General features: G+C 38.3%; 1 protein-coding gene across 6 annotated transcripts in view; it reads left to right on the forward strand.

Moving 5' to 3' along the window:
- LOC126267222 (C-1-tetrahydrofolate synthase, cytoplasmic) overlaps nucleotides 1-20204 on the forward strand; it is a 316907-nt gene that overhangs the window by 271044 nt on the left and 25659 nt on the right. For all 6 annotated transcript variants that reach the window (XM_049972201.1, XM_049972202.1, XM_049972200.1 and 3 more), the window contains one exon: nucleotides 9988-10146. In XM_049972201.1, coding sequence (XP_049828158.1) covers nucleotides 9988-10146 — 159 coding nt within the window. The remainder of the gene's footprint in view (nucleotides 1-9987; nucleotides 10147-20204) is intronic.

Raw genomic sequence — 20204 nt, forward strand, 5'->3', positions numbered from 1 at the left:
TCAGTAGTGTTTCCCAAAAAGAACACTGCCTTCCCTCCAGGGATTCCCATTTGAGTTCCTGAAGCATCTCGGTAACACTTAAGTTTTGTTCGAATCTACTGGTGACAAACCTAGCAGCTCTCCTCTGAATTGGTTCGATGTATTTCTTAAATCTGAAGGAGTACAGATCCCTAACACTCAAGCAGTACTCAGAGCAGGTCGCACCAGTGTCCTATATGCAGTCTCCTTTACAGGTGAACTACTTTTTCCTAAAATTCTCCCAATTTCCTATTGTTAAATATTTAGAATCTGGGAAGAAATGTTGCAATAATAGAGTATGTAAAGATTCTTAAGTTAAACAATAAAATGAGAAAAAGAAATATTTCCATTGTAGGTCTATATTTTCAACAAACAGAAACAGAAATTATGTACAGAGTAATCACAGGAGTAGTAGTTACTGACTCTTCTGGAAATACACAAAACAAGAGACATCAGTGGGTGGAACCAGTTGGTTAATACAGTATTCTGGAAGTTTGTTGAATGACTCACACTTTAGTTCAGGAGAACACTGTTTGCAGTTTTGACTAGGAATCCCTCAAATATGAACCAGACACTGTGTACCATGCTGTTAGTTTGTTCACTGAAAGCATAATGTTCAATTGAGTTCAATTTTATTGAATGGTATATCGATATGCCAGGTGGGATTACAAACATTTGCAGCTCAGTGACAAGGAAGTGCAATTAGAAAAGTAACCTATGCTCACGTTGGATATCTGCAAGTACTACGAGTGCTGGGAACTTTTGATTAAAATCAAATGGACAAAAATTCAGGACACTTCTCAACATGCAGTTAGCTAAAACTAACCTAAGACTTTTTCCTGGAAATAAAATATCCATAAATAGACATAGAGTGCAACAGGACAAAGGCCATTTAAAATCATTTTGTCATAAAAAGATTAATGTTCAGAACATTGTTCAAGATGCATATGCTTATTATAGAGGATGTGCTGTATGTTTCAACCACAGTCTACTAGTGTTTACTGTTATGTTACTAGACAGAAAAAAACAATTCATCAGTAGCTTAGGAAGTATTAGTTGAGGACAATATTATTGCATCTGGGAGTGAGGGCGTTTTGGTCAGCTTATCGAGAGATTTTATCGTGGTGTTTCACAGGAACATGCTGAGCCACTTGATATTATATACATAACTGTCCTGAAAGCGTCACCAATGTGACGGGTTCTGATAATGGCCACAGTTGGCAAGTGCAATAATATCATGGTTGGGTAGTATGCAAGATACACCTTCTCCAAGATGATGATGTAAAACCACTATACCAGAACGAATTAATTCGACCTGTACTACAACTAACAATGAACAATATTTGTGAAGAGAATAAAGAGAACCAATATAGTAAATACAGCTAAATAAACAATGGAGAAAAGAAAAAAAAGAGCTGGGAACAAAAGAAAATTAAGAGTATCAAGTGAATATTTGGGAACAGCTATGGAGGAGAAGCAAAAAGTGTGTGAAGAGCTATTGCAGAAGAATGTACAAATGGCAGGAAACCAGCATAAACAAAAGCTAAAACAATGCTAGGAGGCTTGTATGACAGGCTCATGAGAAATCTTTGGACAAATTTGTCCGCATCATTGAACATGATGTACACAGAAAACAATTATTGGTATTTCAGATAAGGAGACATACAAACCAACTGGAAAAAGATATAGGTAAAGTGAAAATAATTAAAGATGATAAGTGGGTTAGACATTACCAAGAGTTTGGGTGCAAAAATTGTGATGCTGAGTTTTAACGAAGGAAAAAATCTGTAAATGTTGATATCACAATAAATGATAAACTACAAATAAAACAAAAAGGAAAATAGGAAAACTGCAGAAATAGGTGGAATAAATGTACAGTGAAAAAAATGTGCAGGCACTTCCTTTTATCTAGGATTTCTATACTTTATCAAGTTCTGCTGATTTAGTATGAGATCCAAAATTAAGGAATATGGTGGAAGCTAACTTTCTATCTAAAAAGAACAATAGGCTGTTGAGTGTTGCACACAAAATCTAGCCAAAAACGTCAACAGTAGATTAACAGTTGTTACTATCACACTACATCAAAATGATCCAAGTGGATTTAGAAAAGGGAGTATATGTAGTGACAATATTATTGCAATACAAAATTCAGGGAAAGACAAAGAGAATTTTACTTTAAAATGCACATTGCTGTAATAAATTTTGAGAAAGACTTTGATCAAAATAAATTATGGACAATAATAGTGACAGTGGCTGCTCATCACACTTCATAAGAAAAGGTTATAAAGTGAAACAAAAATAGCAATAAATGCATCAGAAAAAAGGAGAGGGGGAATAAAAATCACTCAAGCTCTGAGAGAGTGATGTTTTCTATGACCCACTTTTAAAAATTTATATCAACAATTTTCATAAAAACTGGAAATCAGAGTGTTAGTAAGGAATTAGATTAAAATGTCCATTTAATTTGAGGGCATTACTACTTGCAGGTAACAAATTAATAATATAAGGAACTGAAGATTATCTTTAGCTAGCAATACATTGTCTAAACCAAATATGTACAATAACAGTCTAAAAATTTCATTACATAAGATGAAAGAATGGCCTAGCAACTAAATAATTGAAAAGGTGTTACATGTCACATTTTAACTATCTGAACTGAACTGTGACTCTATTTACTATTATGGTAATGATATGGATGTAGAAACTGCCTAAATTTCAAGCAATCTGTGGAACACTAAACAGGAAAAGAAACAAATTGAATTTTTCAACAATGGCAGCAGGTGGAAATAATATATGAGTAGGAGAGATTAAAGAAACCTAAGAAAATCATGAACTACAACCCATAATAAAGGAGAGATAAACAGTAAAATGCCACCCTTAATGTGTGAGAGGAGGGAAGCATTTTAATTAGCACTGATGCTGAGTGAGGAAAAAATAAGCACTTTCTCTAGTTCTGTCTATAATTGGACAGTGGTAATAGTGAATTCTCAATCATACCATTGGAGCAACTTAATAGTTTGGTCCTCCACCATTCACAAGTATGAAGATGAGTGAAAACTAGAAAATTTCAATCACAGTTAATAGAAGTTCACATAATAACTTAGCTGCTCCATGTAGTGAGATACTCAATTTTGATATCCTCAGGGGTTGTTGCTTCAGGAAGTCCCAGAATTCGGCATTGCTGTTGTACTAATTTTCAAATAAACTTCAGAGTATAACAATTTTCTTGTCCTATATTGTGACTGATTATCATTTACATTGGTGGAATAACCATTTGGCCATCTGACAGCCTCCGAAACTCTCTCGCATAGACAGCTTCTGAAAGACAATAATGCAGACTGACTTCATGGCTTATAGTCACGTCCTTTTACATAAAAATAAACAATGAAACACATTGTTAAATGTGTGATTTACAAAATAACAATTGCAGGTAATTAGATGATTTTAGTTACTTATATAAAAAAGTGAGCCACATATTGTCCTACCTCTTCTGATATTCAGTTTGTTACTTAATTTCTTATAAAATTTAAATGAACTTTAGAGTACAACATTTTAAATTACATCTTAGTTAATTATAAACATGTCACTTTGAATAAAATATTGTTAACAGTATTTTGGTTTGCTCTCAAGTAGAGCTATCATTTCAAATAATCATAATGAATAAACATCATAGCTTTTCAGAAATAGGGGAGAAGTAAATTTTCAAGAATATGTGGTGCAACATGACTACATAGTTCATATCACAACATTTCAAAAAATGGTTCATTAACTCCCCTTAGTTACTAATATAAATCGGGTAACACTTTAATGTGAAATTTAATCTGAGATAGTGAACTCATTAGTACTAATTTCTTAAAGGGCAGTTTACTACCGTAACTGGGTAGATACATAACAGTATGAAGTCCATAAAGTGAAAAATTCAAGCTGACATGAGGAAGAAATTTCAGATAAGGATAGGAAGGTAGCCCCATTTCAACAGCTCGACCAAGGGAACAATGAACATAAATTTTGAGAAGACAGAACAAGCAGATGCATAATTTATTTAGTGTGTGGCTTACAGATTTATGTTTTACAAGTACATACAAATGAGTTGATACGAGATAAGATAAAATGATATGAATCGGTATGTGTGTGCAATTTTTATACTTTCACTGGTGGCTTTTATTCTTACTACAAATGTGTGCACAATAGCAGAATCTTCCATGCATACAGGTGTGGTGCACTTGTAACATGTAATTTGACTTATTCTATCTTTCTTCTGTACACAATATGCACATCTTCTCCTTTTCTTAGCTAGTGGTTTTAGTGCCCTTCCTTGAACTGATGCTTATAATGAATTCACTGACTTGTTTACTTCTGCTGTTGCTTTCCCAGAATGATGATGAAAGTCCGATGTCTCATTTTTTATTGGTAGCCAACATCATCCTAATTATGTATGCATTCATTACACTTAAATTGATCATATTGAAGAAAACCACCAATGGCCAGTGCCTTTGTTTCCTTTTCGCACTGTGGCATTGTGTCTTCTGGTCCACGGTATGAACGCCACTCTTTGTGGCACTGTATTTTATTATAACTTCAGGCTCCTTTGTTTGTGACAATGACACCATTGGTTGGCCTTGAAGAAAGCTAAGGATGGTAACAACTTTGTTTCTCTTAGGAAAGCTAACATTTGGTTCAAGAATCATAAAAGAAGATTGTATACATGGAAGAATCCTGGAGATACTAAAAGGTATCAGATAGATTATATAATGGTAAGACAGAGATTTAGGAATCAGGTTTTAAATTGTAGGACATTTCCAGGGTCAGATGTGGACTCGGACCACAATCTATTGGTCATGAACTGCAAATTAAAACTGAAGAAACTGCAAAAAGGTGGGAATTTAAGGAGATGGGACCTGGATAAACTGAAAGAACCAGAGGTTGTACAGAGTTTCCGGGAGAGCATAAGGGAACAATCGACAGAAATTGGAGAAAGAAATACAGTAGAAGAAGAATGGGTCGCTCTGAGGGATGAAGTAGTGAAGGCAGCAGAGGATAAAGTAGGTAAAAATACGAGGGCTGCTAGAAATCGTTGGGTAACAGAAGACATATTGAATTTAATTGAGGAAAGGAGAAAATATAAAAATGCAGTAAATGAAGCAGGCAAAAAGGAATACAAACGTCTCAAAAATGAGATCGACAGGAAGTGCAAAATGGCTAAGCAGGGATGGCTAGAGGACAAATGTAAGGATGTAGACGCTTATCTCACTAGGGGTAAGATAGATACTGCCTACAGGAAAATTAAAGGGACCTTTGGAGAAAAGAGAACCACTTGTATGAACATCAAGAGCTCAGATGGAAACCCAGTTCTAAGCAAAGAAGGGAAGGCAGAAAGGTGGAAGGAGTATGAGTATATAGAAGGTTTATACAAGGGCGATGTACTTGAGGACAATATTATGGAAATGGAAGAGGATGTAGATGAAGACGAAATGGGAGGTAAGATACTGCGTGAAGAGTTAGACAGAGCACTGAAAGACCTGAGTCGAAACAAGGCCCCCGGAGTAGACAACATTCCATTGGAACTACTGATGGCCTTGGGAGAGCCAGTCATGACAAAACTTTACCAGCTGGTGAGCAAGGTGTATGAGACAGGTGAAATACCCTCAGACTTCAAGAAGAATATAATAATTCCAATCCCAAAGAAAGCAGGTGTTGACAGATGTGAAAATTACCGAACTATCAGTTTAATAAGTCACAGCTGCAAAATACTAATGCGAATTCTTTACAGACGAATGGAAAAAGTGGTAGATGCGGACCTTGGGGATGATCAGTTTGGATTCCGTAGAAATGTTGGAACACGTGAGGCAATACTGACCTTACGACTTATCTTAGAAGAAAGATAAAGAAAAGGTAAACCTACGTTTCTAGAATTTGTAGACTTAGAGAAAGCTTTTGACAATGTTGACTGGAATACTCTCTTTCAAATTCTGAAGGTGGCAGGGGTAAAATACAGGGAGCAAAAGGCTATTTACAATTTGTACAGAAACCAGATGGCAGTTATTAGAGTCGAGGGGCATGAAAGGGAAGCAGTGGTTGGGAAAGGAGAGAGACAGGGTTGTAGCCTCTCCCCGATGTTATTCAATCTGTATATTGAGCAAGCAGTAAAGGAAACAAAAGAAAAATTCGGAGTAGGTATTAAAATTCATGGAGAAGAAGTAACAACTTTGAGGTTCGCCGATGACATTGTAATTCTGTCAGAGACGGCAAAGGACTTGGAAGAGCAGTTGAACGGAATGGACAGTGTCTTGAAAAGAGGATATAAGATGAACATCAACAAAAGCAAAACGAGGATAATGGAATGTAGTCAAATTAAATCGGGTGATGCTGAGGGAATTAGATTAGGAAATGAGACACTTAAAGAAGTAAAGGAGTTTTGCTATTTAGGAAGTAAAATAACTGATGATGGTCGAAGTAGAGAGGATATAAAATGTAGACTGGCAATGGCAAGGAAAGCGTTTCTGAAGAAGAGAAATTTGTTAACATCGAGTATAGATTTAAGTGTCAGGAAGACATTTCTGAAAGTATTTGTATGGAGTGTAGCCATATATAGAAGTGAAACATGGACGATAAATAGTTTGGACAAGAAGAGAATAGAAGCTTTCGAAATGTGGTGCTACAGAAGAATGCTGAAGATTAGATGGGTAGATCACGTAACTAATGAGGAGGTATTGAATCGGATTGGGGAGAAGAGAAGTTTGTGGCACAACTTGACCATAAGAAGGGATCGGTTGGTAGGACGTATTTTGAAGCATCAAGGGATCACAAATTAAGCATTGGAGGGCAGCGTGGAGGGTAAAAATCGTAGAGGGAGACCAAGAGATGAATACACTAAGCAGATTCAGAAGGATGTAGGTTGCAGTAGGTACTGGGAGATGAAGCAGCTTGCACAGGATAGAGTAGCATAGAGAGCTGCATCAAACCAGTCTCAGGACTGAAGACAACAACAACAACAACATCACATCTGACTGAAAACCAAATAATGTTTACTTCGTGTGCCTTATGGTGTAATAAAATCGACTAGCAGTTCACCTTTGTGTGGTTTTTTTTTTTTTTTTTTTTTTTTTTTTTTTTTTTTTTTTTTTTTTTTTTAAGTACTATCTAGCTTCAGATCTTCTGACACCAAATAACGAGCTAAATCAAGAGATGTAAAACCATTAACACATATGATATTATGTCCAGACTTTTCAAGTTCAACCACCAAGGTTTTTGCAACATTCTCTCCAAGTCACATAGCTCTGGTTTCTTCCTTCTCTGTCAAATACACATTCATCTTCCAGCAGTAGCTTTTTGCACTATTACAAATTGCCCAGAACTTTGCTCCATATCTACCAGGTCTTGGTGGGATGTATTGTCGAAATGGGCAGCAACTTTAAAATGTGACCAACTGTTCATCCATGACCATGCACCATCCTGGAATGTAGGCATCCCAAAGGGTAATTTCCCACATCTCAGAAACTTCTCTGATTGGTTCCATATTGTCACTTGACCTGTATTCACATCAGGCTGCTGCTTTGTCAGGATGCAACACCCTCAGAATAGTATGGAATTGGTTGTGAGGTGTAATTTCATTGAACAGTGGTTGGCCATTCTCAACACTCCAAAGCTGACTGATTTCTTCATTTCTTGACTTGTAAGCATCAACCAGGATCAGAACACCAAGAAACTTTTTGAATTCATGCATATCTATATCTACCCAGTCCTGTTAAACGATTTGACTGCCCTCGTTGGTCCACTTACACACTTTGTCAATGAAACAACAACACAAAACAAGATTCTTCATTATCACAGTTTCTAATTGAATAACTTGTAGGTTTCTGGTCTTCTTTCAGTACACCCTTCTTGCCCCACCTACCAGAAATTCCAGCTTGAGGAATATTTCATTCCCATTACAAGAAAAGAATAAGTCACACTCGACAGAATTTGCACTAATTTGTTTTCTCCATCTTTGTAAAGGAATTCTTCATGATCCTCATCTTTGTGTAATTATGAGTTTTCAGTGACATCTACATCATTATCATCTATCCAACAATTCCCTTACCTTCTCGTCTAATAGTGCTCTTCTCTGTAACATTTTCAGTTTGTAGAACAGACAGCTGTTATAAAATACTGCACCAAAATAAACATTTCCTCCTTTTCACAAGGAGGACTGTTGAACACTGAAAGAATAACAGCACGAGTCAAAAATGGAAAATGACATAACAGACGCATAGCAGACAGACATATTGTTGTGTGAAAACTGCTTCTAACCGCATGGACCTATGAGGTCCATGCAGGAGGAAATGTGCACCAACACTTTAACACAAAGCCATAAGTAAATTTTTATCATTTTTTCCCAGAATTATGACTAACTTGACAAATTAGGAAAAGTCATAAATGCAAGCTTTGTGATCCAATTGCTCTTTCTTCTGCAAGAAGGACTGAAGGTGGAGGAAGGGAGTGAAAGAAGAGGACTGGAGAGGTTGAGGGGAAGGATTGGAGTTCAGAATAGTCACCCAGAACCATGGGTCTTGGAAGGCTTACTGGATGGGAGATATATACTGCTACTCAGTTTGAGCTTTTGTCTACTTCTAGGTGTTTCCTAAATGTCAGGGATCCGTTGAAAGTCAAACTCAAATTATTTAGGGTGTCAACAGTGCTTAATCATTGTTTGCAAAACAATGTCAAAGACTTTAGTGAAAAGATTTGATTGTGTTTGTATTTCAATTATTTCAATCTGCAAAATTGAAGTTCTTGGTAGCACTTGGAAGAAATAATTCCTTTCAGCCTTTTAGGTAGGTTACTATGGCTGCTTTTCCATGTGATAAAATTGCTGTAGGTGATACTGATACCAACCGTGTTTGGAGCTTATGTTTCCTTTCAGGAATGAGACTGCAATTTGCAGAGGACATGAAATGAATTTTAAATAAGGCACAAAATTCTAAGTGTTATGTGAAAATGGATTAAAAAAGTAACAAACATAAGTTATTTGATAAGAAATAGTAATGGTAGGAAAAATACTTAAGAGAACACCATCTTTGCCTCAGAACACAATTTTGAGGGCTTAATTTACCGATATGCCCTTTCCAATCCTTTTGATACTAGAGAAGAGGAATGCTTTCATATGATGGGCACTCGCTTCATTTTGAATGTGTAGTGGCATCCCCAGGTCCATCACCAGTGGCCTGCTGCCATGAGTGGTCAAGACATATAGAATTTTTAGTTCTTTGGCGTCAATCAGAGATTGAATTCTGAAGCATGCAGTTTCCTGTACTACGTATTGTACACTGAAGTTTGTAGAGTTGTTTTTGCACCTACCAGTCCCCTAGAATTGTGACACAATCTGCAGCAAAGAATGCACCCCATGTCTAGATGATGTAGTAGTTTGTACAATCTTCTCCATCCACTTTGAACTGCTACCTACCTACTTCCAGCTTCCTAAAACATTAAACAGGCAGCAGGAAAGTGATGTGTGGTACCTTTTGGTCTGTTCTTACACTTTTGTTTAAGAGCATGTATTGGACTAGCTTTCTGTCTGAAAACATTTTATTTACTTAGTGACAATATTTAGCACAGAGAAACCACATGTTATGTGAAAGTAAGAAAAGAAACATGAATCTGAAAAAAAAAGCAGACAGAAACCTGAAAATTATGAAAGACATGGACTTGATTGAAACATCATGGTTATTTATATTGAGAAATTTTTTAAGTGGTGTTGATATGAAATTTCTGGTATGCATTAGTTGACTGTGTATTTCTTTACATTGCACTAATTGATATTTTATGCAGAGTGACATTTCCATTATTTATAAGTAAATACAAATGTTGTAAAGTGGAGATTGTAGCGGGGAATTTTCTTAGTATTGGTAGAGCCATATGATTGAATTGATGATTTATGTTTCAACCACTGGGAAAACCTAACTTTTCACTAACAATAACTGTATTCTACAGAACGGATTCTGATGCTGAACTCCAACTGTTGAAGGAAGCTAGTTTGGCAAGCGGAGCTTTCAGAGCTGTAGTGTGTAACCACTGGGCCCTTGGTGGTCTGGGAGCACTGGATTTGGCTGATGCTGTTGTTGAAGCTTGTGACCAGCCTTCCAGTTTCAGGTATTTAATAATGTCTTGTTTTCTATCTATAAATGAACTGTAAAATAATGTTACAAAGCTGAAAAATATTAAATTGTCATAACATACATTTTGAACTTTAACAAATATTTAATTTCTCTTTCCTTCACATCACTATGATAATATTGACACATACAGAATGTGACTGAAAATTTTACTTTATGAGTTTAATACTTGGAGGGAAGGGGGCACAGCATAATCCATTATTTGAATTTCATTCTCCATTTCTGTCATCTCTGACTGATATTCAGTTTTTTGCCTGACAGTTAGTCTCACAGTGCTTTTCAGCTGAGTCATATATTGGTAACATGTTTCAAATTTCAAATCACAATAGGTTGTGAATATAGCTGATAGAAAAATAGTGCCTTGCAATATGGGTCATTTAAAAGTGCTCAGTTTTAAAAATTTTCTACCGGGCACCTACTCCCACTGAGCATAGTATAGTAAAAGTCAATAATTACAGGAATGGCATCAGAATTCTAGATAAAGAAACAAGAAGTAACGTCATTTGTCAGAGGTAGAAAAATTACTAATTTCATTTCACACTTTTGTAGCAAATTGCAAAAATATAGGTTAAACATATCAACAATTTTTATCCATGAATCATGGCCCTTGCATTGGTGGGGAGGCTTGCATGCCTCAGCGATACAGATGGCCGTACCGTAGGTTCAACCGCAATGGAGGGTTATCTGTTGAGAGGCCAGACAAATGTGTGGTTCCTGGAGAAGGGCAGCAGACTTTTCAGTAGTTGCAGGGGCAACAGTCTGGATGATTGACTGATCTGGCCTTGTAACCCTAACCAAAACGGTCTTGCTGTGATGGTACTGCGAACGGCTGAAAGCAAGGGGAAACTACAGCCATAATTTTTCCCGAGGGCATGCAGCTTTACTGTATGGTTAAGTGATAATGGTGTCCTCTTGGGTAAAATATTCCGGAGGTACAATAGTCCCCCAATCGGATCTCCGAGCAGGGACTACTCAAGAGGACGTCATTATCAGGAGAAAGAAAACTGGCGTTCTGCAGATCAGAGCGTGGAATATCAGATCCCTTAATCGGGCAGAAAGGTTAGAATACTTAAAAAGGGAAAAAATAGGAGTACGGGTAAGCTACTACAAACAGCATAGTGAACACATTATTGTGGCCAAGATAGACACGAAGCCCACACCTACTACAATAGTACAAGTTTATATGCCAACTAGCTCTGCAGATGACGAAGAAATTGATGAAATGTATGATGAGATAAAAGAAATCATTCAGGTAGTGAAGGGAGATGAAAATTTAATAGTCATGGGTGACTGAAATTCGAGAGTAGGAAAAAGGAGAGAAGGAAACATAGTAGGCGAATATGGATTGGGGGAAAGAAATGAAAGAGGAAGCAGTCTGGTAGAATTTCGCACAGAGCAAATCATAGCTAACACTTGGTTCAAGAAACATAAAAGAAGGTTGTACACATGGAAGAATCCTGGAAATACCAGAAGGTATCAGATAGATTATATAATGGTAAGACAGAGATTTAGGAACTAGGTATTAAATTGTAAGACATTTCCAGGGTCAGATGTGGACTCTGACCACAATCTATTGGTTATGAACTGTAGATTAAAACTGAAGAAACTGCAAAAAGGTGGGAATTTAAGGAGATGGGACCTGGATAAACTGAAAGAACCAGAGGTTGTACAGAGTTTCCGGGAGAGCATAAGGGAACAATCGACAGAAATTGGAGAAAGAAATACAGTAGAAGAAGAATGGGTCGCTCTGAGGGATGAAGTAGTGAAGGCAGCAGAGGATAAAGTAGGTAAAAATACGAGGGCTGCTAGAAATCGTTGGGTAACAGAAGACATATTGAATTTAATTGAGGAAAGGAGAAAATATAAAAATGCAGTAAATGAAGCAGGCAAAAAGGAATACAAACGTCTCAAAAATGAGAGCGACAGGAAGTGCAAAATTGCTAAGCAGGGATAGCTAGAGGACAAATGTAAGGATGTAGAGTTTTATCTCACTAGGGGTAAGATAGATACTGCCTACAGGAAAATTAAAGAGACCTTTGGAGAAAAGAGAACCACTTGTATGAATATCAAGAGCTCAGATGGGAACCCAGTTCTAAGCAAAGAAAGGAAATCAGATAGGTGGAAGGAGTATATAGAGGGTCTATACAAGGGCGACGTACTTGAGGACAATATTCTGAAAATGGAAGAGAATGTAGATGAAGATGAAATGGGAGATATGATACTGCGTGAAGAGTTTGACCGAGCACTGAAATACCTGAGTCGAAACAAGGCCCCCGGAGTAGACAAAATTCCATTAGAACTAGAGCCAGTCCTGACAAAACTCTACCATCTGGTGAGCAAGATGTATGAAACAGGCGAAATACCCTCAAACTTCAAGAAGAATATACTAATTCCAATCCCAAAGAAAGCAGGTGTTGACAGATGTGAAAATTACCGAACTATCAGTTTAATAAGCCACAGCTGCAAAATACTAAAGCGAATTCTTTACAGTCGAATGGAAAAACTAGTAGAAGCCGATCTCGGGGAAGATCAGTTTGGATTCCGTAGAAATATTGGAACACGTGAGGCAATACTGACCCTATGACTTATCTTAAAAGAAAGATTAAGGAAAGGCAAACCTACGTTTCTAGCATTTGTAGACTTGGAGAAAGCTTTTGACAATGTTGACTGGAATACTCTCTTTCAAATTCTAAAGGTGGCAGGGGTAAAATACAGGGAGCGAAAGGCTATTTACAATTTGTACAGAAACCAGATGGCAGTTATAAGAGTCGAGGGACATGAAAGGGAAGCAGTGGTTGGGAAGGGAGTAAGACAGCGTTTAGCCTGTCCCCGATGTTATTCAATCTGTATATTGAGCAAGCAGTAAAGGAAACAAAAGAAAAATTCGGAGTAGGTATTAAAATTCATGGAGAAGAAGTAAAAAACTTTGAGGTTCGCCGATGACATCGTAATGCTGTCGGAGACGGCAAAGGACTTGGAAGAGCAGTTGAACGGAATGGACAGTGTCTTGAAAAGAGGATATAAGATGAACATCAACAAAAGCAAAACGAGGATAATGGAATGTAGTCAAATTAAATCGGGTGATGCTGAGGGAATTAGATTAGGAAATGAGACACTTAAAGTGGTAAAGGGTTTTTGCTATTTAGGAAGTAAAATAACTGATGATGGTCGAAGTAGAGAGGATATAAAATGTAGACTGGCAATGGCAAGGAAAGCGTTTCTGAAGAAGAGAAATTTGTTAACATCGAATATAGATTTATGTATCAGGAAGTCGTGTCTGCAGGTATTTGTTTGGAGTGTAGCCATGTATGGAAGTGAAACATGGACGATAACTAGTTTGGACAAGAAGAGAATAGAAGCTTTCGAAATGTGGTGCTACAGAAGAATGCTGAAGATTAGATGGGTAGATCACGTAACTAATGAGGAGGTGTTGAATAGGATTGGGGAGAAGAGAAGTTTGTGGCACAACTTGACCATAAGAAGGGATCGGTTGGTAGGACATGTTCTGAGGCATCAAGGGATCACCAATTTAGTACTGGAGGGCAGTGTGGAGGGTAAAAATCATAGAGGGAGACCAAGAGATGAATACACTAAGCAGATTCAGAAGGATGTAGGTTGCAGTAGGTACTGGGAGATGAAGAAGCTTGCACAGGATAGGGTAGCATGGAGAGCTGCATCAAACCAGTCTCAAGACTTGAAGACCACAACAACAACAACAATATAAAACACAAAACATCAGCAGTCAGTCGTGCATTTTTTGTTGCTTATTGATTTATTACTGAAGCAATGTGATTTTCCACTACTAAAATTCAATTTTTTTCTACTAATCTCACTGGCTCCATTCAGCAAAAAGGGATTGCTAACATGAAATTAAACATTATTTTGTAGTGTAGGTAAACCAATCAGAATACCGGTAATGATATGGGAGCCAGTGCAAGAAATGTCATTGCAGTTAACATTCAACACTGCCAGACATACATCATTAAAAACTTCCAATGTTTGAAAACGTAATATGGATACATAAAAAGTTACTCACCAAATAGTAGCAGGAGAAAACACATTATGAAAGGCATGGAAATCTGTAAGCTTTTGGAGGCAGTGGCTCCTCCTTCTGGCAGAAGACTGGTAGAGCAAAGAAGAGAGATGAAAGAAAGGGCTGGTGAGGTTTTAGTAAATGAGTAGAATGATGGAAAAGTTGCCCAGAACCCTGAGCCAGGTGAGACTTACTGATGAGATGGGAAGAAAAGACTCTGAACTGTATATGGTTTTCATAATTTTTCATTGGTTTCCTTTACTGCTTGCTGTGTGTACAGACTGAATGACTCACTCTCTTTTTCACGAGTGGTTTCCTGTTGACTCGTACAACTGCAGTCTGGTTTCAATAGAAGTTGCAGGTAACCTTTTGCCCAATGTATTTTATCCCTGATAATTTCAGAATTACAAAGAGTGTATCTGGTCAACCATATTAATCTTTTTTCCCTTTCTTCAGTCTACCGTCAAAGCCCTTTTGTAAGGTCTGTATCATTTCACATGTTCTTACACTTCACCAGAACCCAAATTGATCTCCCAGATTAGCTTCAGCCAATCACCCAAAGGTTTCTTTCCAGCTGGTCATAGGTTGTGTTCCAAAAATGAACAGCATAGAGACAGAAGTGATGACACTTTCTGCAGGAATTGATCATCATTTTGCAGGACAATGCCCAAGCACGTACAATTTGTTTGACTGATGGGGCTGCTAAGTGCTATACCACCTACTGCACTCCCCTTACTTAAGCCCTCATGAGTTCATCTCAATTTCTAAACTGAAGGAAACACTTCACGGCATTCGCTTCAGAACTGCTACAAATTCGCCGGGTAATAGACCACGCTGTTTGAACTGTCAACACAACTGGCACTGCTAAGAGTATCCTACGACTTCCACATCGCTGGCAGTGGGTTACATACAATGCTGGTGACTTCTTTGAAGGTCAGTAAAACTTTGAAACACGTGTCTATTTTGTACGAGCTGTAATTCGGACCCAATCATCTTTGCACTGCCTCTACTCCATCTATAAAATACTCGTGTTTGGGAGTCCCAGAGTTCTACATCCCATCACTGTGATTGAAAACTTTAGCCTTAGAGCAGTATGCCACCTTAAAAAAAAATCTGTTCAACTCGTACTCAACCTTGGAATACCACCAGCCATCACCACATCAAGAGCCTCTACCTTCAGAAACTATATGTCGCCATCCTAGAACACAGAACTTCAACAGAAACAGACACGACAACACAGTTGTGAACCTTTCCTCCAAAAGCCTCAGTCCCACAGTGCATGACCTTTCCAAAGGTCTCATTTTTTACTCCACTCCCAAGTTCAGTCTTGTTGAGCTTGTTAGACATCTTCTCTCCTTCTAGTTTCTTAAGTGGAGGCACTTTCTGCCACAAATCCTATGAATCAGACTCAGTCCAAAGCTAATACCGAACTCTACCTCACTAAATTTTCTCCTCCCTCTAACAGTGATTCACCCCAAGTCCTCCAGACTCATTCCCTGATGAGTATTCCATAATTTCCTAACCTCTTTGCCTCATAAGCATTCTCCAAATCCCACACTATGAAAACCAGCATCATATTAGCAGAAAGAATCACAATCCTCCACCTAAAATTTATCCCAATTTTATAATCCTACATGCTGGAAAAAGCTCCACCGCTGTTGTTATGAACTGCAGGGTTTGCACGACTAAGAGCCTCCACCGGCTAGCAGCTATGTCCATCTACAAGTTCTGCCACATTAACCCTATTCCAATAGTCTATCAGTATCTCCAGTCTCTTGTCAGATCCCTAGATCCATCTCAGAACCTCTCTCTGACTATCTCTCTCTTCACATTTACCACTCCCAGGACTCTTCCTTTTACATGCTTCTTAAAATACATGAATGCAACCAGTCAGAAAGCCCCATTGTAGCTGGATATTGTGTCCCCATAGAGAGCATCTACAGTCTTGTTGACCAAGACCATCAGCCTATTTCCTGTAATGTACCCTCCTACATAAAACACACTAACTAATTACTCTTTGCACTAACATCCACAATGCCCATGGCCTTACTGTCATTGAACACTACCTTTCGATGTGCCTGACTGACTCCATGACTCCAAACCCACACCCTCCTTCGCAGTCATCATGATCAATCAACACCCATAATTGATTGTCCTTTGCAGTCATTACCGGCAAACAAATCCATAGTTTGGCCGTAGGTACCTGCATGGCACTATCCTATGCCAACTTGTTAGTGGACAGTCCGGAGGAATGCCTCCTAGTCACCCAGAATCCCAAAATTTCACGTGGTTAAAACCAGGACCAATAAGGAGGACACTCTATACATATTTCTTCACCTAGTCCTCTTCAGCCCAGCAAGCCACATACCTCAATGTTGACTTCCACCTAATGGATGGCTCCAATGGTACCTCCATTCACATCAAACCTGCCAATCACCAGCTATCAGCCTTTCCACACCAAGAAGTCCATTTCACACAGCCTAGCCACCTGTATCGTCACAAGAAGTCCCTATCTAAATGCTCTCAGGGTGTGGCAGAGGTACTTGCAAACCAAAGTTATTGTCCTCACATTGTCTAGAAACAGATCTGCGCCCTTTTCTTCCCAGTCACATATCATTCCTCACACAACCACTGACTGGCCACAAATGAGTGCCCTCCTTGTGACTCAGTATAAACCTAGACTGGAGTGACTAAATCATGTTCTCCACCAGGTTTTTGACCGCCTGCTGCCATTCCCTGAAATTAGAGATACCCTGTCCACTATCCTCCCCACCTCTCCTGCTACGGTATTCTGCCATCCGCCCAACCTGTTACACCTATCGTACACCTGCTTCCAACCCTTTGCCCTTTGGCTTATAACCCTATAAAAGACCTAAATGCAAGGCCTGTCCCATACATCCTATGACTACCACCTATTCCAGCTCTGCAGCAAGCATTTCCACTGCATCAGATGTGGGACCACATGTGAAAGGAGCTTTATAGCCTACCAACTTAGCTTCAACCACTCTGTAGTGAGCTGTGTGGGCACAACCACTAGAGGCTGTTTTTCCAAATGAATGGCCTCTGCCAAACAGTGGACAAGAGATAGCTGGACCACCCAACTCCTGAGCAAGCCATGCAACATCATGGCTGCATCATAACTGCTTTCACACCATACCTAGATTTTTCTGAGTTGTGCATGCTGTAACTTTTCCAGAAACACATCCTTCATAACCTTAACACCACCCTCATCTCCCCCCTCCCCATAGTGTCAACCTTTGCTAGTCACTGCCATCTGCCTTTAACCCTTCCCTGTTCCCACTCCAACCTCACACACACTTTCTGTGATCCCCGCTACCCTCTTCCGCACAGCTCCATCGATGCTGCACCTAACAGACACTATCCTATTTAGCAGTGGGATCAACCAAATGAAAACAATCAATTCAGTCAGTTGTTGGAAGACAGTCAACTCATTCAGTTTTCGTTGTATGTATCAGTTGAATTATTCACCCATTCTTTTTACTCAGTCTGTGGGAGCAACCAAATGAAAGCACCCAACACAATCCATTGTAGTTTTTTATGTTGACTGAATTATTCATTCTAAATAATTAATGGAAAATCTCATATAAAGATGTGAAACAAATACTAACAAAGAGATAGAGGGGCTGGCCAGTACTTACCTCAGCTCAGTACAGCCAATAGATACACAAAAAACAACCGAAAATTTACGTTCCTAGCTTTCGAAATAAATGTTCGTTCATCAGGGAGGAGAGAGGGGAAAGAAAGGGAAGGGTTATGAAGCAATAGGGAAAGGAAAACAGGGAGGGTATCAAGGATGGAGGCATGGTTGTCAGAGGGAAGCCAAAGATATTCTACTGCAAGTACTGTGTCAGCTTCAAACCAAAGAGGATGCATACAGAAGTAAAGAGGCATATAGTATAAAGATGTAGGTTGAAAAGATGCATGAATGGCTAAAGAGGAAAGGGAAAGAGGAGAAGACTGAAGAGTAAATGGGAGTGAGGTTGTTTAACGTAGGTTCAGTCCAGGGGGATGGTGGGATGAAAGGATGTTTTGGAGTGCAAGTTCCCATCTCCGCAGTTCAGAGGGACTGGTGTTGGGTGGGAGAAGCCAAATGGCACATACGGTGTAGCAGGTTCCTAGGTCCCTAGAATTATGCTAGAGGGCATGCCTCCTTCCTTGCTACCCTCCCTGTTTTCCTTTCCCTGTTGCTTCGTAACCTGGGTTGTGAGTAACTAAATCCACTTTTCCTTCTTCCCTTTCTTTCCCCTCTCTCCTCCCTGATGAAGGAACGTTTATTCCGAAAGCTAGGAACGTAAATTTTCGGTGGTTTTTTGTGTATCTATCGGCTGTACTGAGCTGAGGTAAGTACTGGCCAGCCCCTCTAACTCTTTGTTAGAATTATTCATTCTTTCTTTTCAAGTGAAATCAGTCTTTAATTTCTGTTGGTTGAACTATGTAGTCTTTCTTTAAACTGAAACCCCTCTTTAGTGTTTCAACTGCCTGAGTGATCCTTCATTCTATTGAGTGCAAAACTAGTTTGCTGTACTTTCATTAACTGAACTGAATCAGTGGTATATAATCAAGATACACACACTCCCAGAAGGTAGCCTTTTACTGACAGGGTAAATAAATACATCTAAACTAAGTACTGAAAGGAACAATTTTCTTTTTGTCATTTAAGACTGATTTATATATTTCAGTGTATTGTAGAAACTCAAAGAAACAGGACAACATAAAGCAAAGGCACAGCTTAGTTCTTACAGTGTGACACATGTATTATTTCACATATAATGTTAATGTTTCGGAAATACCATTCTGGCTCTAAAGTAATAATAGTCCTGAATTCAATGTCCTTCCTACTTGCAGGTATTAATCCATCATCGACATACGGAACTATGATCAATTTTGTCATTGCAGTCTTGCTGATAGACGAGATATGCCTTACTGTCCATAAACCCAAGATTCACTGGGAAGTCCTTGAAGGACTGATTCCAGCATTTCAGAGATTCTTGTAGTCCATATAAATTTTTATGAAGTTTTCACACCCAATCATTCCCATCAGTAAATCACTGATGCTGCTGCATATGTATTTCTTCTTTTAGGAATCCACTCAGAAAAGCAGGTTTTACATCTAACTGCAGCAAATGAAGATGTTTGCCAGCAGTGATCATTAAAATTGCTCAAATTGTATCGTATTTAGCAACAGGACTAATTGTTTAATTATAGTCAATAACGTCTTGTTGACTATATCCACAGACAGAGAGCCTTTCTTTAAAAATGTTATCATTAGATTTATTGTTAATTTTGTAAACCCAACAGTTTCTAATGAGCTTTTTATTTGGTGGCAGAGGTTTCAAAGTCTGTGTAGCATTTCCCTCCAGTGAAGTGATTTCTTCCCCCCATTGCTTTTCTCCAATGTTCATGGTCTACATATTTAACAGCCTCTGTATAATTCTTAGGCTCATTTACTCAAAGAGCATCATTTCAATTAGACAATCTTATTACATCAGCCATTGCCTATTTTTCAATTCTCTCTCACTGGAACTTGTGCTTCTGCTGGTTCTTTAAACACACTTGCATCATCTTCATGGTGAATCTTCAAATTTTTATCACCCATATCAGTTAGGACTAATGCTATTCTCTCTCCAGTTTTCTCAGGTTCAAAGACAATGTCTTTATTCTGAATAACTCATTTTTCCGATTCAGTCCACACTTGAAGGCCTTCAGTGTGATCAGAATAGCCAACAAATCTACAAATGAATATCCACCAATTTATGTAATTGTTTCATAAATGAATCCAGAAATAAATTTAATAAATATTGTCAGATTGCACAATTATAATAATAGGAATTTGAAGTGTGCTAGACATTTCGTAATTTAAAATGTTTCTAAAAGAAAAGTAATTTTAACTGTACATATAGAGCTATTATGATAGAGCTATTATGTATTGATTGTGACAAAGAAGAGGAAATAATGTCTTTTTATACATTTTACCCTGAAAT

Source organism: Schistocerca gregaria, chromosome 4, assembly GCF_023897955.1.
Source record: "Schistocerca gregaria isolate iqSchGreg1 chromosome 4, iqSchGreg1.2, whole genome shotgun sequence".
Taxonomy (NCBI): Eukaryota; Metazoa; Arthropoda; class Insecta; order Orthoptera; family Acrididae; genus Schistocerca; species Schistocerca gregaria.